This window comes from Lepisosteus platostomus, chromosome 13 (genome assembly GCF_059453375.1).
Source record: "Lepisosteus platostomus isolate fLepPlt1 chromosome 13, fLepPlt1.hap1, whole genome shotgun sequence".
NCBI lineage: Eukaryota > Metazoa > Chordata > Actinopteri > Semionotiformes > Lepisosteidae > Lepisosteus > Lepisosteus platostomus.
Genome location: NC_142623.1, coordinates 4,430,619 through 4,453,923, shown reverse-complemented (window position 1 = coordinate 4,453,923; position 23,305 = coordinate 4,430,619). Strand labels below are relative to the sequence as shown.

Here is a 23,305-nt window from a genome sequence, read left to right as displayed (position 1 = left end):
AGCCTTGAAAACAATGTAAACAAAGGTTTTCCTAAGAAGGGTAATAGTACAGCTAGTAGTTAGGGGTAGGTAGGGTTTTCCGAAGTAACTGTTTCCTGGTAACTGTTTACTAATGGAGACACTCTTTGTTGCACCACCTGGCACTTGAGCAGGACATATTGTTCTCTGCTGACTCATATTTCTTTTATCCTAAGTAAGTTTTGTTTTCCTGCAACTGGCATCCTCCAAGACTTAGAGATAATTGTTTTTGAAAAAATGTTAAACTACTGTTGTTTGTTGTTTTTAAGCTCTTTGATGATCTTTGTTATAGTAGTTAATGGTTAAAGATAGAGGCTGACAGGTAAGTGCTGTTTACTGTGTTTTTACTGGATTAAGAAATCCATTATCCATTAATTATATTCCATCTTTTTGAGCAATTGGAGACAAGTGCACAATTTCAATTCAACATCTTTAGTTATTATAAAGTATATGTGAATTTGAAATTTGCAGTTAAGACCAGATTGTTACCTACAAAGTTAGTGTCAGCCTGAGAAATGACACTGCTCTTCTCTCACCTACTGTATTGCACACGGGTGTCCCTGTTCAAAGAAAAGTCATTCCTGGAAAAGGTAGGGCAGCCTAAAGTTCTCCACACCTTCAATGAGCAGCTGACAGCTTGCTTAAATGCCAGTACATTTCTCCACCCCAGTCTTCTGGTCAGTGTAATTCTTTAATAATTCCTTGCACTTATATCACAGTTTTCTAATGCTCCCCATCTATGAGTTGGCATCATCACTCTGTTCTCCTCCCCACTGAGAGCTGGTGTGTGGGAGTGTACTGGGGCACTATGGCCGTCGGTGCATCATCCAGGTGGGGCTGCACATTGGTAGTGGTGGAGGAGAGTCCCCATTACCTGTAAATCCCTCTGAGTGGAGTGTCCAGAAGCACATGACTGAGTGCTCCCTGTTTGTTGGAGGACACAATTGCTGTTATCTGGTCTGTATTGATGTTACACTTTAATCACGTCGTGCTTTTTGACTCAGTGTTATTTTTCGCCCTGCTGTTCTACAGGGGGTGTGGCTATGCAGGCCCTTTCTGTTTTCCACGCCTTTGCTCTGCCTTGATGACTATTTGCTTATAGAGACACCCCTTGTGTTGCCTTTTAAGGCACTTGGACAGAACAGTTCATCCTCTCCAGACTCATATTACTTTCATCCCCAGTAAGTTTCATTTCATTGTAACTGATGTTCTCCAATTTCTTTAGTTTACTGAGATAATTGTTTTTGATCAATCTGACCTTCTGTAGCTTGTGTTTTTTAAGATCATTAAAGAAAAGAGTGGGCGAAGCTTGTTAGTTAATGGTTGAAGATCAATGCAGACAGGTAAGTGCATTTTTACTGTGAGAGTTATATTATCCATTAAGCAATATATTGTCGATCTTTCTGAGTAATTGGAGACAAACCCACAATTTCATACACAGTGTAGATGCAGTAACAGCCTTCAGCTGAACATAATGTTGTAACATGTAAAATTTTTTAACATCTTTGGTTATTGAAAAGTATATGTGAATTTTGAATTTGGTGAGAAGACTGAATTCTTACCTGCAAAGCTCCTTTTCCATGGAATAGTTACAGCAATGTTTACCTTACAAAATAAGAAATCACCCGGAATTGATGTCTCCTGGCAGACCTTGTCTGGATGCTTATACTCTACTGTGATAATTTAAATGGCAGAACATGTCATTGTTTTGCATTCATCTACTCAATCAATGAACTCTACACTATTCAAGTATTATTGAAACAGAATAGAAAGGGTAAAATTCAACACAATATGCAAATCCCTAGCAGTATGTTTGCAATTAATTATCTGCTGCCAAAAAAATACATTTGAATTTGGAATGACAGGGAAGATGTCGTGTGAAGGGAGGACAAACAAAATCTCTGTGTCCGTTTGCATAGGCAAATATAGATGCAAACCAAAACCACATCCAGTTGCAGGACAGGACACAAGCCCGTCACACAACCAACAGAGTCATACATTTGTATGAAAAGAGTCTTGTTGCTGGCGATATGTTAGCAGCATTATCTCATTTAAATGCAAAATATTTCTTTTTCTCCTTTTTCCCTTTTCTCCTTGGTGCTAACAGACTTCTGCAATATTTCATTTATTTTGAAATGTATTATAGCAATATACAGTATAAGATATATACATTGTATGTACATATATATGTACATTCAAAATTGTGGTATAGTTTAAAGTAATGATTGACATCTATACATAGTAACTTTACATAGCAGCATTTACTCCTTCATATTTTAATTTGTGAGAAATATATGAATACCAATTTTGGGATGTTTTCTTCATTTAAGGAGGATTCTGTAAAATTATTAATTGATTTTTATCATACATGTGGTGTCTTTATGCTAGGAAGAAAAAATGACTTTGGAAGCCAGGTTTCAAGCGAAAGTTACACTGGGCTGTAACATTAATTGTAGGCAAATATGCCAAAATAGCGACATTTGGAGGAATGCATCTTTCCTGATAAGGTGCAAACACGGTTTTCATATAATTCAGTAAAAGAAATGTAAAATAATTTTATTTTTTTATGGTACAGGTTATATGGTACAGTCCTGAATATGTTTGTTTCAGTCTTTGCAATTCAGATTAACACAGATCATTATCACAACTCACAAATCATCACAGCAGGAGAAAATGAAGCACAGGTTTCATAAAGGCTGGATACATCATTTAAATGTTATTCCATGTTGATGTCATAATATACATTATATATGTATTGCACATCAAATTCTAGTATGTAATGGACAATTTTTTAGAAATGATAAATACAGGTTAAATTTAACATTTGGTTTTTCAGTAGCATTATAACCTATGGACAATACTGTACATTTCTACATGTTAAGTAAAATACAAACTACTGAATAAAAAGGTGTTTTTAAAAACATTGGATTAAAAATTAAAATTGCTTTCATGACAGATCATTAGAAAGTTTATGCCAGTAGTAATTGGTGTGGGTCAGGGTGTGGTTATACAGACAGTAGAGATTATGAAATGTTTTCACACAGTTGTTCAGTCATAACATAAAGCTTCATGAATGTGATCTTATAAAGAGTCACCTTTACTGGAAAAAAGGTAATTCAACCCATGCTTCATGTTCAGACAAGAATAGAAAGAATACTTAACTCACAATCTATATCGTGTAACAGGAAGTTACACAATACCGCATATTCTGCTATTTGTTATAACTGCACTAACTATGGAGGTGAGGAGGATTAGCCAATACAATTATAATTCCATACAGTACAGGTCTGTCCAGGTCACTTGTTTTATTTCGTCTCTTGCTTCTGGCACATAAAAGTTTGAGTGCACAATTGGATTTGAATTTGATCGGAATTATCACATTAACACAAACTAAAGTTGTAATAAAAGTTAATTTGATAAAAATAAAATGAAAACATTTGGTATTGGTAGTTTACAAACCCATAAACTGAAATGATAAACTGGCAATTTCTCCGTTGTCATGGGGGAGAAATGCTCTTTTTGAGAATAGTATAATTGTGTGTAATAAGCACCTGCAATATCTGATCTGAAGCTGACAGCAGTTTCTAGTATATGGAAGTTGGCAACAGTTGTTGATCAGAAAGGGCATCTTCCACCCAAATACAAATTTAAACTATTTGAAAAAAATAAAAACATGCTGTAGTTTATTACATTTAGAGTGGATTTCAGGTATGTAACAAAATGAAAAATGATACCAATTACTCATAAGCATACACTTTAGAACATTTTTGTAATGTCACACGTCCAATCTCAAAAAACAGTTCTCTCACTAATTCTTTCAGAGCCACAAAAGGTTATTTCCTCTGTCTACAGAGTGTACAGGACAGACATGCAAAAACAGTGAGGTGGCAGGGGTACCATTTTATGAAATGTTATAGAAGTAGATTTTTTTTTAAAAGAATAGCTTGGGGTCTAAAAAAAAAATCACACGATTTGCTTGAATTTGTTTTTGCTGGAATTTACACATGCCACTGGTTTCAGGTTTAACAAGAACCTGTTTACTTACTGTAGTTCTGCAGTTTGATTTATATTTATTATGTTGTACTAGTACAGTGGGGATGTCCACAGGGGTTCCCTCTCACAAAGGCTACAAGAAAAATAAAACAAATTATATTGTTGTGTCATACAACTGACAAAGTCCAGGTGTCAGGTTTATCTGGATATGGAAGAACGGCTTGCAACCACTGGGAGTACCCTGCTCGCAGTTCCAAAATTGTTGTGTCATACAAATGAGAAAGTCCAGGTGTCTGTGTAGTAGAAGTATCTTGCATATGGGATATGGGAGAACGGCTTGCAACCACAAAAACTCCCTGAACAATACAAGAATTAGTCTTTTATACCTTATCCTGAACGAATGATAAGACAACAACACATCCATATATGGTTATTAATCATATATAAGTTGCAGACTAGACAAAAGTTAGTTCCTTTCATATGTTCTGGGCACATAAGCAGCTTACCTCATACAAGCCCTTTATCCTACTGACCAAGGACAGGCAGCATATTTATATATTTGAGCTCAAAGCCAACTCAAAGCCAGCTCAAAGTTTTTTTTCCTTTGTTAATGTAAAAAAAGTAAAAGTTTTCAAACCAGAAGGAACTTTGCTTCTTTTATTCTCAACAAGTAACAGAGGTTAGCCCAGGCCCAGGGGGTCAGACGATGTCAGGATAGAAACCTATGCCCTCAGGCCATGGATGTGGGGCGACCTGGTGCTAGGCGGGTCTCAGGACATCTGTACCCTCAATGCTGAGCAAGGAGCAGAGCCGACACAGGAAGTAAATAGGCTACACAACAAGACACACCGGAAAGATAATCACAGGGAAATGAGATTTTTTAGGAGCAAAACTAGAAACAAACACTATCCCACTAAAGATATTTTAACTTGTAAAACATCTAATGTCAATTATGTTATTCAATGTAAAAATGTGACATTCAGTATGTGAGAAAAACTATAAGGTCCCTGCACATCACCATTCTGCAAGGAATTCTGGGCAATTCCCTTCAGCAAAGTCTGCTCCAATATGGACTTCAGAGAAGAGCGCATGACACTCCTTTGTGAAACACAAATTAGAAATGGGACACCCTAAGCCCTTACAGACCTCAACAGGAATGTGCATATGAAGGGCACAGGGCCTCTAGTGTGCATATTGGTACAAGATAGGCTGCTAGGGCAATAGGATCCTATGCAGCTCAAGACAAGAGAAAGACACTAAGCAGATACGCTAGGCAAAAACAAAAACCAGGAGGCAGGTGAGTAGGTCTGAACACGGAGGGACAAGGAGGAAGCAACAATCCAAAAACACTAGGCGAAATCGAATCCAGGAAGCAGGCGAGTAGGTCAGAACACGGAAGTACAAACGAGGAAGCAGCAATCCAAATCACAAAGCGAAACAAGCTAGGAGACCGAAAAGCAAGAGATAAACGCACACTAGGAAGCTCGAAGAGAATCCGCAATAGTGAGTGGGGAAGTGAGGAAAAAGGAGAACTAAAATGGAGACGGGAGAGAAAGGTGATTGGCGTTTACTTGCGGCGTGAGCTTGTTTTACAGGGTGTGCGCGTGGGAATGCAAGAAGGAACAGAGGCGCGAGTGGAATGCGTAACAATTGGCAACAGTTGATCTGCCACTAGAAGGCACAAAAAGGCCTCTGTCATTTGCAAATTCACACCATGAGTGATATATAGAGTATTGTAGTTAATACAACATTCTCAGATGCTTAAAGGGCTCGCACAGTATCAGAAGAGGTTGGGATTTTGATAGCAGTCTGGGAGGTTGTTTTAGGGGGCATTTTGTTGCATAACCTCTGCAGTAAATTATCCTGCAATATATAGTGTTGTCCTTGTGGGTGTTCACTCTTTATCATGGCGGATCTGTGTAAGTCCTGGCAAATTGTTCGTGTTCCTGTACTTAGACACAGACTGAGAAATGACACGGCACTTCTCTCACATGCTGTATTGCACGCAGGTGTAACCATTCAAAGAAAAGTCATTCTTGGAAAAGGTACGACAGCCAAAAGTTCTCCACACCTTCAATTACCAGTTAACAGCTTGCTTACATCCCAGTACATTTATCCACCCCAGTTTTCTGGTCACTGTTATTCTTTAACAATTCCTTTCATTTATATAGCAGTTTTCTAATAATCCCCATTACTAATATTTTTCCTAATAATCACTATCTACGGTATGAATTGGCTTCATTAGTCTGCTCTCCTCCACACTGATATCGGGTGTATGGGGGGCATACTGGCACATTCTGGCTGCTGTTGGTAGTGGTGGTGGGGAGTCCAGAAGCACATGACTGAGTGCTCCCTGTTTGTCGAAGGACACAAGTGCTGTTATCTGGTCTGTAGTGATGTGCTTTTTGACACAGTGTTCTCTTCGCCTTGCTGTTCTGCAGGGGGGTATGGCTATGCAGGCCCTTTCTGTTTTCCAATGGGTCGTGTTGCAGTTCAGTGGCCAGTAGCCACACCTTCACTGGCTCTGTGGTTAAGGCTCTGCACCTGTGGCTGGAAGGTTGCTGGTTCAAATTCTGTGGCCAGCAGAGAAATCCTACTTTGTTGGGCCCCTGAGCAAGTATAGAGTTCATTGATTGAGGTAGATGAACGCAAAACAATTACATATCCTACCATTTACATTATCACAGTAGATACAAGCATCCAGACAAAGTCTGCCAGGAGACATTAATTCCTGTGATTTCATAATTTGTAAAGTTAACATTGCTGTAACTATTTCAATTGTTTGCCTTTTAAATAATTATCTTAGCTCCCATTACCAGACTGTAATAGAGGTTGTCAGAAAATTTTGGATTTTGGCTGTGTTTTTTGAGTTGCCCAAGAAAAAACATCCTCTGGGTGCTTTCTTGACTATGTTGTCAAGAATCAAAACAAACATTCAATTGAATTTATTTGTACAGGAGTTTATAGCTGCTACTGACTTTTGGTTTAATCTAGTTGAACCTGTTTAGTTGGTTCTGTAGATTTATATTTATTATACTGGAGTAGTAACATTTTTTTAGCAAGACATAAACATTATTAAAAGATTTCAATAAAAGAAACACTTGATTGTTTTGTTTTCACATTTTATTTAATCCTCCAGTTTCCTTTATTCAACAACACAAGGTGAAACAAAATTAAAACAAAATTTCAAGAGTGGTGTGCTGTTTACTTTCCTTTCCTACATTGATACTGTATGTGTAAGTTTTGATAGACACCAGTGCAATTATATTGAAAAATATGCTTCTATACATCCAAGAATCTTTCATTCTTATTTTTTTATCTTAATTCTTAATTTTTATCTTTATCAACAGAAAACACAGTGTCTTGACATACTGAGCTGAGTGTTACTCCACTTACAGGAAAAATCCACAATGAGCAAACTTGTTTCTTCTGTACAGAATGATGCTGTAGCATTTGCAGTTCCTCAGAATCGATCAGAAACTGCTCCAGGAGTATACTCATGTAAAGCAAGCCAATGCAACTGCTGTAAGTATATTAATAAAGGCATTATTACATTTAGGAGCAAAACAAGAAACGAAGTGTATCCCATCAAAAATACCTTAACTTGTAAAACATCTAATGTTATTTATGTTGTTCAATGTAAAAAATGTGGCATACAGCATGTGGGAAAGACTACAACCTCCCTGCAGAGAAGATTCCGAGACCTAAAAAACTCTATATCAAACAAAAGCAAGCAGCTAGTTGCTGAGCATTTCAACAGTGAAGACCACTGTCTGGAGGACCTGTCAATCTTTCCAATTGAACAAGTAATTGAGCAGAAATGCCTAGGAGAAAGAGAGGCATACTGGATCAATGAGCTTGGTACGCAAGTGCCTGATGGACTGAATCCGGAGACATACGAAGAAGGTAATCAGTAAATAGAAGTTGGACCAATATCTATTTGTATTAAATGGGGTTAAGAATACCAAGTATAACAAAAATAATGAGTACGTTAAATTCTGAAATTCTGAAATACTACAGTGCAGCGTTTTTCAGACTTTTTTGTACCAGAGACTAAGCGCCTCAGATTCTCCTCCTTTAAGGACTGCTTAGGCTAAAAAGAGAACCAGAAAAGAATACGATTCATTTGGTAATATTAAAAGTTACGACAGGGACCTGTCAGCTTTGTTATAGAGACCAGAATCAAGGCTAGGCTATAATATAGTTATATTTTGTTCTTTTTATAATTGTTACTTTTGCATTTACAATGTGTGTCACGGATGTCAGAAAGGACGAACCGTGGAGAGGCAGGAGAGCGAACAGACCCTATGCGTAGCGGCGAGACGGGGGTTAGCCCGGGCTTAGCTGTTCAGGGAATGCCGTATAGAAACCTATGCCCTCAGGTAGCGGACGTGGGACAACCTGGTGCTCGGCGGGTCTCAGGGCAACTGAACGTCAATGCTGAGCCAAGGCAAATGAAAGACCCAGAAATATATAGCCCCAGAGAGAGAGAAACACCGGAAGGACAGCAAAGAACCAGACAGGAAGGAGAAGGAGCGCCCTCTGGCTCCAGAGGGAGTGACAATGTGTAGTTATCTATTTCTATTTAATTTGTTTTGGCATTCTAGCAAACAAAATATTAAAACTAGCTGAGAGGAAATATGACTGGAAAGAATTGTAATGAACGGCCGACATATACAGAAGGTTGTACCAGCCAGTTGCAGCGTGGTGATGGCCCTGCCCTCTACTCCCACACACATAACAGGGATCTTTGCTGCCCTGGCTGAGGAAGCTCTTCTTTAGCTCAGCCAGCAAGACCCCTGTTGTGGGACGCCAAAGACCCGGGTTTGATCCCGAGGAGATGAGTCGAACTAGGCAGGGGCGGGAGGGGCACAAGCCCAATAGCCTGATCTCTTTCAGTGAATCAGAAGAATGGCTTCGGAAGCAGGAATCACGTAGACAATGAAATGTAGAAAATGTCACATAAATATATTACAGTATGTAAAAATAATGTATTAAATAATGAAGTACATTAAATGTCCATGAGGTAATGATTCAAAAGATTTGCTTGCTTGTGGAAAGCTTTGCTAGAAAAACATGATGTGAAAAATGCTGTACTGTGAAATGAAGGATTTGTATTTTTCATTTAAAGAGAGAAAACGTAAATGTGACGATGGTCCAAATACTCCAACAAAAACGAAAAAGAAAAGACACCCTGTTTTGTCACATGAAACAGAAGAATGGCTTAACACATGTAAGTGTCTTAAGAATATACTGTAAATGTGCATATACCGTATTGCCCAATATTCAGTAGGTGTGTATAATTTTTCATTGTAAATGAAATTGCAAAAAAATGAACAATATTTAATATTGTGTTTAAACAGAACATCTGTGAATGTAGTTATATATATATTTCTGAGTTAGATTTAAATGAATTCATATCCTTGAAATCCACCAGTTTTTAAAAACTGGTGTGGGTGCTAAGGGTGTTGCTGAGAGTTTTGCCTTTGTGTTCAGTCTCCCTTAACCTAGCTTTTAAAAACTCTGAGACGTTGAGGAGCTACCAGATGACTAAAGCCATTATAGCTTTGTATTCATAGAATTTTTAACATATTTACAAGGCATGATTACCTTTGTACTTTGAATATTTGCATTTCATGTAGGTATGCTATAGACAAGGCAGCATGCTGGGGCAGTGGTTAGCACTGCTGCCTCGAAGACCTGGGGTACTGGATAACATTTCCAACCTATTTCTGTGCAATTTCTATGTTCTTCTCGTGCTCACATGGGTTCCCTCTGAGTGCTCCGGTTTGCTCTCTCAGTCCAAAAACATACTGTAGGTTAATTGGCTTCTGAAAAAGTGGCCCTGGTGTCTATGTTTGTGTGTGCCCTACGATGGACTAGTCCAAGGTGTATCCTGCCTTGTGCTTATTCACACTTCATCAAGAGTACTGTATGACTACATTTTCCATTATATAATCAGACTACACTATAACCAAATGCTACAGTGGTTTGAAAATAATAAATTATTTGAAAATAAATGAAAGAAAGCACTACAATGCATTTTATAGGGTACAGGTTCACTCTTGGTCTTAAATAATGCTGCATTATTAGAAGGTTAGTTTTCGTAAGTTTCTGATAGGTGACCAAAATATTATGCTGTTCCCTCTGAACACTGATAAAAAGAGAAGCTATAATAGATTACTTCTGCAAGCTCTTCCCCATGTACCACTGTATTTACAGATTGCCTCTATATACTGTCAATATGGGCTACCATACACTTTCCTCTGTGTGGTGAATGATATCTGGTGCAGCCAGTCCTGCTGAACAGAAGCTTGTCTCAGTACTAGTATATATGGGAAGTAAATAAAAGTCACATACTGTATATAATATATATGAGGAGTTAAAATGATATAATTTCAGATATTTGTTCTATACTTTATATTCACAGGCAATTACACTAAACAAGAAGCAAGGGAGATAATTTCTGATCTTTCCAAGGCACTTGACAGTGTTACGAGTAATGAAGAAGAAGGCACAGAATTCCTGGATACCCTAAAGTAATAAGCTTTTATTTAAGGACTTAAGGAAAATAAATTTAAAGATTTTCAAAAAATATTTATATTCACACAGCAGAAGATAGTACATTATATTGTAATTACAAGATAGTACATTTTCATAATAATATTCTCATAATATTCACATGATAACACAAATCTCATGCAGTAACTACATTATCTTAACTGACTTTCAGTTTAAAGCAGTGAAATAAATTACTCGGTACACTTTTTCTTGTTTCAGGATAAATGTGATTGTCCTCACTGTTGCGATTGTGTTCATATTAGGTACAATACATTAAATGGATTGTTTCCTTTTTATGCAAATAATTAAATGATTTATTTTTATTTGAAGATATTCTAACCTGGCTGGAACAGTGGTTAGTATTGCTGACTTACAGTGTTAGGGACCTGGGTTCAATTCCCATGGTGGAGTTTGCATATTCTGTTAATATGTCTATATATTCTCAGATTTTGTTCCACAGTCCAAAGACATACTAATATGTTCATTGGATTGTACATGTCAGTGTTTATGTGTGCCCTGCAATGGACTGGTGCCCATTTAAGCCCTGTCTTGCACCAAACATCTCTCAGGACAGGCTCTGGGCTACTGTGACCCTGAATTTAGCATTGTTATTGATCTGATGTCCTTCCCTTGAACTATCCATCAAGTATTGGAAAGCTGCTTATTCCTTGCAAAGGTCACTGCAACCCAGAGCCAATCCCAGAAGCATCATCACAGGGCAAGAGTACACCGTGGATAAGTCAGACACACATGGACAATTTAGAGACACCTATTAAACTAACATGCATGTCTTTGGAAGGAAGATGTAGCTTTCAGAGAGAAAGCTCATTCAAAGTTTTAATTGATTATCCACAGAAAACGAATTTCATCTTTAAAAAACAGAAATATAGAAGACCTTTATATTGGAGTTTTTGGAAAAACAGGAGTGGGAAAGAGCTCTTTGATAAATGCTATTCTGGATGAGAAACAGTTGTTGCCATCAACAAGTGGGCACGCTTGTACCTCAGTCTTTGTTCATGTGCAGACAAATGAAAACTCCCCCAAATACAAGGCTGAGATTGATTTCATCAGCAAAGAGGTGCGTATCATGAATCCCAGTATCTTCTTAGCTTGATCCAGACCATTTGACATCTGGTGCTGCATGTGTATTTTGACAGGAGGTTTGGCATTCTAAGTGCTGAACTTATTCTATTTCAGGGAGAAAGCACATTTTAATATGGACAGACAACACCAATGTTGTGATCTATATGAATCACCATGGTTGGCTTCATCTAAAACCCTTTCTTTTATCCATCTACTGAATAAACTCCTACTTTACACACATGATGACTTGGGTTCACAGCAGTGCATCATCTTTCCAGTGGAGGGTTAGACAGGGCCTGGCATAGAATGCAAAGTGATAGCAGGATGCTTGGATTTTGGGCATCTTTCTTGGAAGTGAAGAGTTCACTGGGAATCCGTGCTTTGGCATTTGATAGGTCAACGATACTGCTTTATGCTTTGCTCCTGCTGGTGCACAACTGGCAACCCACTGAAGCTCAGCAGGTGTAAGCCTGGTCAGTACCTGGATGAGAGACCTCCTGGGAAAAAAAGGTTGCTGCTGGAAGAGGTGTTAGTGGGGCAATTAGGGGGCGCTCACCCTGCTGACTGTGTGAGTCCTAATGCTCCAGAATAGTCACAGGGACACTATAATGTAAAAAAGACGCCATCCTTCAGATGAGACCTAAAACCGATGTCCTGACTCTCTGTGGTCATTAAAAATCCCAGGACATTTCTTGAAAAGAGTAGGGGTGTAACCCCAGTGTCCTGGCCAAATTTCCCATTGGAAATTCCCAATTGGCTTCATCACTCTATTCTCTTCCCCACTGACAGCTGATGTGTGGTGATTGTCCCCATTACCTCTAAATTGCTTTGAGTTGAGTGTCCAGAAAAACGCTATATGGGAATTATTATTATATCTCCTGAGAACATTTATGATTTTAACAACTGTTGTTTTAGGATTGGGAGATAGAACTACGCTTCCTGTTGGAAACCATTTCTGAAAAGACAAAGGATGATGACGACATACAAAAAATAGCAGAAGAAAAGATCAAAGCAGTTTATGGAACAGATGCACTGAAAAACATTGATAAACTGAAGGGATCCAAAAACATTCCAGAAATCCCAGACTCTCTTAAGAAAGTTGTCTCTTTCAATGATGTAAGTAAAGTTTTTTGATAATGCAATTTCTCAATCTTGTTCTCTTGCTTCTAGTAGTATTCAGAAGCAAATTGTTTTTTCAGTGTAGAAATAAGGTTCATGTGTTCATAATTTCTGGTTTGTGTAGACTTCCAGTAAATGTTCTATCTGAATATCAGTAATTCTCTCCTGCAGGCATCAAGTCTTGGTAAAGAGATAAGCTGTTACATTCGCAGTGACCGCAAGGGCCAGAAACAGTACTGGCCTCTCGTAAAGAGAGTCACGATTTACATACCTCGCTCTTCAGTTCTTCCGGAGCGCATAGTGTTGGTGGACCTTCCTGGAGCTGGAGACGCCAATAAAATCAGAGATGAGATGTGGAAAATGGTAATACTGATGTTACCAGTCTAAAGTAGTAACTGTTTTTTCTACACAATTTCATGAGTGAAACACTTACTGATAGCCTTTAAGTACATGTACTGTTTCACAAACTGAGCACCTTTTCAGAACTAAGGCTGCTGGCATATCCAGTAAACCTTTGTAGTAAATCTATAGCATTCATTTTTGTTCTGGCTAAAATCTATTTTCAAACCTACCATATGTTATATACACTATAAGTAACCCTCTTTTATCAATTAAGATTTCAAAATGGTTTTTAGAGATCATTCACCCCTGTCTGGAAATGCAAAGCAAACGTCAAAGCTCCTGAAAGTAATATTCAGTTAAATAATTGGTAACTGTCCCTTGTCATTACAACACCAAGTCTATCACAGGAGAAATAGACCACATCCTGGATGTGATGTCAAGCAATTCCTACAGCAGGGGTCTGCAGCCCTGGTCCTGCAGAGACCTAGTCCAGCTGGTTACATTTTTAGTTTTACATCATCAATTTCTAAAAGCGTGGAACAATTTAACTATTATCAATTATGTACATGCAGAAATAATAAAATCTAGAACAAAAAATCAGAATGTCCTTCCGCTCTCAAAGACCAGTGTTACTTTAATATTAAAGTAATATTACTTATGAAATAAATGAAATATTACTTGCTGATCATTAATTGATAAGTATTTGACGAATTCAGGATAAAATATGAGGTTATCCAGATTAACATTCTCCAGGACCAGGATTGGAACATCCTGTCCTGTAGTTTCATAGTAATATTCCTCCTTTCCTCCTTTAGCAATAATGTTAGGAAATGGGTTATGCTTTAAAACTTAGTATACAATCTGATAAAGACCAATATTTGATTAAAATTAAGACCAATAAAATAGGTAATAACATGAACAAGCACTACTGCCTCAGCTCTTAAGTCCTTAGTTCAGTTTCATAGTGTGCAAGCCCATTTTAAGATAACACTATAATGTTAGTTTATAGTTATATTATACTATATAAAGTTCTTCAAATTAAAAAAATTATCAGTAACATAAACTTTTAAGAGCATTTTATATAGAAAGTGTTTTAAAGAAACTCAAAGAAACACAAAGTGTAATAAATATATAATAAATAAATAAATCATTAATTTTTTTGTTAATTAATTTGTTTTGTTTTATTCTACAGTACCTTAGTAAATGTTCTTCAGTCTGGATTGTTAATGACATCACCCGGGCACTGTCTGAAAAGACAGCAGCTGAAATCCTTGAGAACAGTTTACGAGACATCGCTGGAGGGGGACAGTGTCACAACATCACTTTTATTTGCACCAAAACAGATGTTATTTCTCCAGATGAAATTAGAAGGTAAGCTAATAAATGACAAGTATGATAAACACCAGTAGTGTCTGTATACTGATATCAGAAAATAAACAGAAAATAAAAAAAGACTTTTAAAAATCTACTTGTAACTTTAAAAATTTGTAACGTGCAGATCTAAAGTTGCAGGCCTTTCAAAAAACAATTCTTTAATTTGCAGTGATTATAGTCTCACTGATGAACACCTTGGACTCACAGACATTAAGGTAAAAAAAGCATTGGTCTATTTAAAAACATATTGCACTTAATCTAACTATAATTTTCGTTTGCTAAAGATTTGGGTCCTGTCCATTCCTGAACATTTTTTAAATTTGTATAGTGCGTCTTAACTCTCAAAATCAAATATCAAATCTTGCATTTAGATACATCAACCTCAATGAGAGGCATGTATTTGTGTAATTCACTGTTTATTAATTCACTTATCATATTTCTAGGTTTCTTTAAGCTTAATTTATCTCACTGTTAAATCATGTTGAATCTGTTTTTAGATGTTATGCTTTAATAAAGTGTATTCATTACAGTAATATTTCTATTTTAATCTTCAGCTTCATGAGCATAAAATATATATTATATGAATAAGTTAATGGGTTAGATTGATAAACAAATAAGCTTTCTGCAGGACCCTTTGATAAAGGAGAAAAAGGAAAAACAAGCATGTATACTGTACCGCAACGAAAAGGTTAAGGGCGACGTAAGAGATCTCCTTCATTCTGAAGCTAAGGTATGAGACCGCAAAGCACAGTTTCATTTTGAAAATATGCATTTTTAAAATTTAATGTTTAAATTGCCACACCCAGGCTACCTGCGATAGCCACGAGAGAAGGTTGCGTGTCGCTTCGCCCCTCCTTCTACCAAGCCGGCTCCTCATCTTCCAATTAACCGGACTGACTTCCTATAAAACACCTGAACAGGGATGGGGAACATGCTCTATCTTTTGCGTTACTAGTTATTGTTATGCTCTGCCCTGTCTTCATTCTAGTTAAAACCTTGTTCCTGATTCCTAATCCCGAGCTTCAGTTACCAGTACTTGCCTCGACACTTACGTGCTGGAATTTTCCCAGTGGTTTATCATTCTGCCTGGGTCCAGGCTGCCTGCTGACTTTTCGTATTTTCCCTCTCTGCCATGTTTTTCCCTTTGCATGTGGCTATCTCCGTCAGTCTCCGGAATTCACCGAGCATCTGCTGTTGAGTTGCGTGCCTGCCTTTTTAGACGAGGTAGTCAAAGTTACGGAAACGCGTTGCTGCCATTACGGAAAAAAACTAAATCTTGATTTAACTCGATAATTTTGTATATCGGAAGTACAAACGCAAATGTCAAAACAGTGTTTACACAACCTGTTACATATGCAATGAAAGCCGCTATCGATAGGTTTGCTGGCACTGTGGGTTTAGTGTTCCTGACAATGTGCACGCTGTGAATTGCACACAGACTGATTTTCCCCTACAGATTATTCCGAATGAATTGTTTCAGTTTGTACCTCATGCAAACACAGCTTTAACCAGGAGGGCACTCGTACATATACTCAAACAGGAACAAGAGTGCCCTGGAATCGAACCTACTGCTTAAAAGTGAAAGTCAGTTAATCATATACAGTAGTAGTTCAGGTGGGTAGCTGCGTCAGCATGCGTAGGCTGCAAAGGAACAAATAATAGGTTTATTCCATGCTGAAAAAAAGAAAAAAGAAACACAACGTTTCGGCCGTAGAGCCTTCTTCAGGTGTGAGAAAGACAAGGCAGTAAGCAAAGGTAATGTAGCGGGAGAACAAAGGCTGGGAGGGAGGAGGAGAGAGGGGCGGGAGCAGGGGACAGAAAGAGAGGCCAACCAAGAGGTGTGAAGTCAGGATAGGTGTAGAGAGGTATGAAATGAAACCTACATTGAACAGAGAGAATTTAGAAGAAAAGTAGTCTGTCGTTAAGAGAAGGGGGAAGGTGTGATCCTAGCTGCAGGATAATTTTGGTTTCTGTAGTCTTTCTGATGTATGAGTTCAGAAAACCGTCTTTGAGAACACAGACATAGAGATTAGAGTGGTCGTGGCCGTCAGAGGTGAAATGAGAAACAATGGGCTTGGAGAGATCTTTAATCTTCACAGCCCTGAGGTGCTCTCTGAAGCAGTCTCCGAGTCTCCTTCCTGTTTCCCCAATGTAGATGGCTGGGCATTTACTGCAAGAGATACAGTAAATAAGGTTGCTGGAGGTACAAGATGCCATCTGGGTGATCCGGAATTGTCCTGAGGGGCCTTGAATGAGTGTGGTGTTAGATGTGTACTTGCAGGTGATACAGTGAGCTCTGTTGCAAGGGAAAGTGCCTGATTGTGGATGGTTGCTGAGGGCGGTCAAGGAGGCTGTGAACAAGAAGGTTACGCAGATTGGGTGATCGGCGATATGAGATGATGGGGCGATCAGAAAAGAGGGCCCCAATGGAGGGATCATCCTGTAGGACGGAAAAGTTGTCATTAATAGTCCTGGGGACAGGCAGTGTGTTGGGGTGGTAGGGAAGCACCAAAGGAATGCGATTGTTACGGTGGGAGTTCCTGATTGGGTTGATGGTCCGAGGGGTGTTTTTGACTCGGGCAAGGCCCCTGTCAGTGATACCACTGCTGGGGTATTCTCTGTTGATGAAAAAGGAGTACATTTTGAGGGCTTGGTTCTCGAAGTCGATGTCGTCGCTGCATGATCGTCGTAGCCGATTCAGAAAAGTTGTGTTTTCTTTTTTCTTTTTTTCAGCATGGAATAAACCTATTACTTGTTCCATATACAGTAGTATGTCATTTTGTGCTATCCCGTGATCACATGCTGCCAGGAGCCATATCACCCTGCAACTCTCAACTGGCAGCCGACTGAAGCTTAGCAGGTGTGAGCCTGGTCAGTACCTGGCTGGGAGACCTCCTGGGAGAGCTAAGGTTCCTGGAAGAGGTGTAAGTGGGACCAGTAGGGTGTGCTCACCCTGCAGTCTGTGTGGGTCATAATGCCCCAGTATACTGACTGGGACACTATACTGTAAAAAAAAAATGCCTTCCTTTGGATGAGGTGTAAGACCAATGTCCTTACTCTGTGTGGTAATTAAAAATCTCAGGTTGTCTCTTGAAAAGAGTCAGATTTCCAAATTTCCCCTAGCCTTTACCATTTATGGCCTCCTAGTAATCCCCATCTCTGGACTGGCTTCATGTCTCTATTCTCCTCCCCCTGAGAGCTGGTGTGTGTGGTGAGCACTGGTGGTGGTGGAGGGGAGTCCCCATTACCTGTAAAGCGCTTTGAGTGGAGTGTCCAGAAAAGTGCTATATAAGTGTAAGCAATTATTGTTATTATCATCTATCATAATTACGAGATAGTCTCATGTGCCGTATATGATCACACGATTGCACAACTTGTCATACTTTGTAAATTCTAAACCCAATCTAAACCTTAATGTTAGTTTCCATTGATTTTAACAATTAACAGAATAATGCAAACATAAATGGCAAGAAACATATCTTGCCTTTCCTGCATAATTGTTTCTTTATAACCAACATTTTTTCTCTACTAAAGGTAATACCTAAATCATTTTAAAACCTGTTTCTTTCAGAGATTTCTCTTTGGTGAAAGTGGAGAGACAGACAATTATTTTGATGTATATACAGTGAGCTCCACAGAGTTCCGGAATAATAAAGAAGGAAGATCTACAAATCTGGATCTCAATGACACTGGTAGGAATTATGATTCTGTAGTACAGTTTACGTAAGCTCTTTTTAGCATAGCATTTTCATTTTAAACCATAAGAATTTGCCTGTTTTTTTTTAATCTAGAATATGTGATGTGATATAATGCATTATAGAATGGGAAACATATTAACATTTTAAATATAAACCATCGTTTGAATAATAAGACAGATGACCTCTACATTTTAACTCAATTTGTCTCATTTAGCTCAAATACATTTGCTACTATTTTAGACATTGAAACAAACATTTTGATATTTCCTTCAGATTTAGGAGCAAAACTTATTTTTTTAGTATTTTAATTACAGTATATGGCATTTCTTTACATAGCCCTAGCACTTGCTTTTGTCCATTTCCCTGTGCAGGCTCTGAAACTGCAGGGCTTTGCACTTTAGTCCCTGTACAGAGCCCACATTCCCTTCCAGCGCTCCCTAGAGGTGGAGAAGCCCCATTTGGGGACATTGCTTTATCCTCCCTCTGAGGTCCACAAGGATCCTCTCCTCCAGCTCCCTCGTTCCCCACTCCGTGTTGTGCTGGATGAGAGTGTTCCTCACGTTCCACACTCCTTGCTTTGTTAGGGACACCCATAGCCAAAGCAGGAGCTGTTGTCCCCTTGTCCAGGCCAGTCGGTGCCAGCCCCAGCAGGATGCACTGGTAACTGAGCACCACTCCCGCTCCCAGGAGTTGAATAATGTTGTCCATTCTGCCCCACACTGCTTTAGTGAATGGGCAGCACCGGAACATGTGCTCCTGAGTCTCCTTAACGAAACACGTGTCCCGGGGGCAATGGGGATTCCTGGTGAGCGAGTATCTATAAACCTCTCTGGTTGCCAGCCTCTGCTGCATGGCCATCCAGATGAGGTCCTTCAGCTTCTTATGTAATTCCTTTGGCTGCATTCCAGACTTTTCTCGGAACCCACAGCCTTTCATTTGCAAACAGTTGCCCCATCACCACCTTGTACAGGGCTCTGTGGTTGGTGCAGAGCTCTGCTGACTCGTGGCCTCGTACCACCTGCTCCACTTGACAGCGTGGGTGCAGGTCTCCAGTCGCCTCTCTGCTTTGGGCCCAGTGTTTGTCCACTGGACCATGTGCTTCTTCGGGATGGAGAACCACAGCCTTGTTCAAAGACAAATTGGTAGATTAACTGGCTTCTGTAAAAAGCTGTCCCTCGTGTGAGTGTGTGTCTTGCGATGTACTGGCGTTCTGTCTAGGGTGTTTCCTGCCTGTTGCTTGCTGAGTTAGGCTCCAGTGTCTTCTTTGAGCCTGTATTGGAGAAAGTGGTTAGAAAATGGAAGGATGTGAGTGAATGCAAAAATTCAAGGTGACACCCGAAGAAGGCTCCACGGCCAAAACGTTGTATTTTCATTCTTCTCTTTTCAGCATGGAATAAACCTATTACTTATTTTTCCTTACGAAAACAACTATATTACAATATTTCTGTCACGTAAGTCCGACAGGACGAACCGTGGAATGGCAGGAGAGCGAACAGACCCTATGCGTAGTGGCGAGACGGGGGTCAGCCCGGGCTCAGCTGCTCAGGAGAAGCCGTATAGAAACCTATGTCCTCAGGCCAAGGACAGGAGTGACTTGGTGCTCGGCGGGTCTCAGGGCAACTGAACAACAATGCTGAGCGAGTAGCAGAGCAGAAGCAGGAAATAAATAGGCTACACAACAAGACACACCAGAAAGACATGAATAATCACAGGGAACTAGGAACAGGAGAGAAGTAGAGCACCCTCTAGGTGTAATGAGTGTGACAATTACTGCCTTTAAAATTATTCTGTTTTAATTTGTATAACTTTCAGAAATCACACAACTCATACAGTGCCTATGGAACTTTCACCATATATTTTACACCTGTATTTTTTTAGATGTGGCTATTTACAGTTAGAGGCTAAAGAAACATTTTCATTAAATGTATTAAAATAAAAGTAGGTTAAATTAAAACCAACCAGAATGCTTATTCTGCTCATTTTATCAATTTGATCCTTGTTACAGCATATAAACAATAAATAAATAATCCTTACACTTAAACAACCCTTTTCTGGTCTCTCTACTCAAAGCACTGTACAGGTAATGGGGACTCCCCTCCACCATCAGTGTGTAGCACCTACTTTGATGATGCGACATTAGCCAAAGTGAGCCAGTATGCTTATCACACATCAGCTATTAGTGGAGAGGAGAACAGACTGATGAAGCAGATACAAAGATGGGGATTATTAGAAGGCCATGATAGGTAAAGGATAGAGAGAAATCTGGCCAGGACTCAAGGGTAACACCCCTCTTTTTTTCACAAACACCCTGGGATTTATAATGACCGTGGAGATTCTGGACCTTGTGTCATCCTCACTATACTGGGGCAGTATAATGGCTGTATAATCTTTCCAATGGCTGGAAAGATAAGTGATATGATTTCAGTACTTTCATCCTCTGAAATATTCCTTTAATTTACAATCACTTATTTTTCACAACGTGCGTCCTATAGTGTCTGTAGAGGTTTTTTAAGGAATGGTTTGACTCTCACTTACAATAAAATTGCAGGGGACAGTGGTCACCATTTCATCGCCACCAAGGATACCCTGGTTAACTTTTAATCCCTTCAACATTTGAGTGGTTATGCATTACTGCTCAGGGAATCCCAGTCAAAGTCAGCTAATAACACTGCTCAGACACCAACCAGAGTGTGTGGACTTTAGCAGTTAACCTACTAGAATGTATATGTGACCTTATAAACCAACATCAGCATGGGGAAGACAGATACTGTACTTGGATGTCAATATATTTAAGATAAAAAAATTAAACAGTAAGCAAACCCACCTACAGACTAGCCCTTAAAGTAAGATATCTACGAATGGGATATTTCCGAACTCCTGTTAAACCATTACAAGGCCTAACAACTGCATGAAATTATAACTATTTCCACTTTAAACACATCGATATCTTATTATGAGATATTTTCCAGGTCCCTGCTAAATTTGGCTTATACTGTATGTACAGAAAAGTCAGAACGGGAAGCTGTAAGACAGTTACAGTACATCTCCTCTATTGTTGTAATACAGTATATGTTAATATTCATTCCCATTTTAGTCAATGCAACAAATTTGGGGAAAATATTCTTCTTTTTCTTCTTTTTCTTTGATATGTTTATTTTTCTAGAAATACCCTTACTTCAGGAACACATCAAGAAGCTGTATGTGACACACTGTGAAAAAGCTGTCAGGGACTATGTGTCAGATGTCTCTGGGATTGCTTCATATCTGCATTTGGCCAAGGAGAAATGCAGTAGAAAGGTATAACTTCGCTATACTTGGTACACACAGACTTGGCTTTTCTATTTTAGCATGTGTCCATCCCACACCAAATCAACCAGCTGTTAAAACTAATAAAAATGAAATTCCACCATTACATTTCCAGACCTTGAGTTACAGCATTTTGACAAGCACATTTATCAAAGTATCATGCCCTGAGTGTCATACCAGATACGGTATATATTAGCATAACTCCAAAATCCAAATGCACGTTGAATTAATATGAATGCTAACGACAACACAAAATACATTTTATTTTCTTACCTAATTGTCCTTGTTTCGCTATTGAGTCTGAGATAGTCCCTTGGCCATGCACAATAGAATTTTATCTGGCTTCAGAGATGTAGTCTTGGAGTCTTGGTAGTCCTTTACTTTTCTAGTTGACGACAATTCTCTGAAGTCAGGAATCATTCTTCCATCTATGTAGCCTTATGTTCATAGGTTAATGTTAATATCTCATTTCAGAATGAAGATGATAAACTGTCCACGCTGCTAAGCAACGAGCTGGAGAAGATGTGTGACACCCTGAAAAAGACTTTAAACAATTCTTACAGTGAGCTTGGGAAGTGCTTACAGGAAGGAGCAAAACTAGCAGTAAAAAACTGCCTGAAAAATGCCCAAAAATACATTCTGGAGCCAGTAAGTAAAGTGATATTTGAATCCCTGGTCCACCTGCCAAGTTTCACTGCATGTAATTACTGGAGGATTTGAGAGCAAAACCCATGGTTTTTCTTTAAATAAGACTTGTCAAATATTGCCATATAAACCAGATTATAATATAACATTTAAAATTAAAAAGAAAATGCAACTGACAATGTTTCATAGGTACCTGGTCATAAATATGAGGTTTTACAATGTATCTTGAAAATGATTTTCTGTTATCTTATGAGTGTTTTATCTTTTAAATTCCAGCAACATAGAGACCCCAGAGGTTATCACCAGACTCTCAAAGCTTTATGCAGGAATGCTGGAAGTTTCAGGTCTGCCAGTGGAAATATTGTTGATCTGAACTACACTCTGTCAAAACCTTTGTATGAGAAAGTAAATCACATCTTTGTTATCACTTTCAGGTGAGTACGTTAAGAAGACCTCTGTTTTTACAGCTCGTATGACACATTTTAAGACTTTATTTTCTTTACAGAAAATTGTCATTTAATTTTTATTTACAAAAATATAATACTGATGTATTTATTATTTTGTTAAATTATTTTAGATTTGACAGAGGCACACGAAAATCAATCAAGGCAACCTTTGACAGTTTCCAGTGTAACTTTCTCCGAAGCGAAATGCTGGAGCATCACAAGAATTCTCCAAAGTACCTGCGTCTGGTGTGCATTAAGACTGAGGTGAGGGGCAGCTTGTTTCCCGGCAAAACACTGGACATTTCTTTTAGATGAAAGAGTTCATGAGATGATGGATATTTTGAGTCAGAACCTAAGCAGAAGAAGCCTTTTACTTACATGATATAAATGTTAGAGATTAATGCTATACAAAAATTAAATGCTACAGTATATTTGAACAAACAGAAATAATCTATATTGACAGTGTATTGTGAAGTAATAACATTCAAACTAAAATGACCAAATGAGCAGACCTCTCTGTTTCAAATGTTTACTGTTTTTAATTTTTAGTTGAGACGCATATTGAGCGACTTGGAAAAGATAATTGTAGAAAAGAAGAAAAACATCTATAATTCCCTGAGTGATTCAGTCAGGACTGCCATGCTTCCGGCTTATGAAAGTAAGAAGAATACAACTAAAGCACATTTTAAAACTTGCACATCCTGTATATATAAGCATATT

The 23,305-nt window shown here is 38.6% G+C and overlaps 1 protein-coding gene across 9 annotated transcripts in view; it reads left to right on the top strand.

Annotated features, from left to right (window-relative positions):
- Nucleotides 1-572: 572 nt before the first annotated feature.
- nuggc.1 (nuclear GTPase, germinal center associated, tandem duplicate 1) overlaps nt 573-23,305 on the top strand; it is a 56,236-nt gene continuing 33,503 nt past the window's right edge. The window contains exons 1-16 of one of the 9 annotated variants that reach the window (XM_088602685.1): nt 1,206-1,361; nt 7,362-7,917; nt 9,143-9,244; nt 10,442-10,550; nt 11,428-11,650; nt 12,571-12,771; nt 12,946-13,137; nt 14,309-14,487; nt 14,660-14,705; nt 15,119-15,220; nt 18,062-18,182; nt 21,352-21,485; nt 21,969-22,142; nt 22,419-22,573; nt 22,717-22,849; nt 23,135-23,243. In XM_088602685.1, coding sequence (XP_088458811.1) covers nt 7,422-7,917; nt 9,143-9,244; nt 10,442-10,550; nt 11,428-11,650; nt 12,571-12,771; nt 12,946-13,137; nt 14,309-14,487; nt 14,660-14,705; nt 15,119-15,220; nt 18,062-18,182; nt 21,352-21,485; nt 21,969-22,142; nt 22,419-22,573; nt 22,717-22,849; nt 23,135-23,243 — 2,476 coding nt within the window. In that variant the 5' untranslated portion in view covers nt 1,206-1,361; nt 7,362-7,421. The other 8 variants (XM_088602683.1, XM_088602689.1, XM_088602691.1 and 5 more) reach the window with 8 other exon arrangements.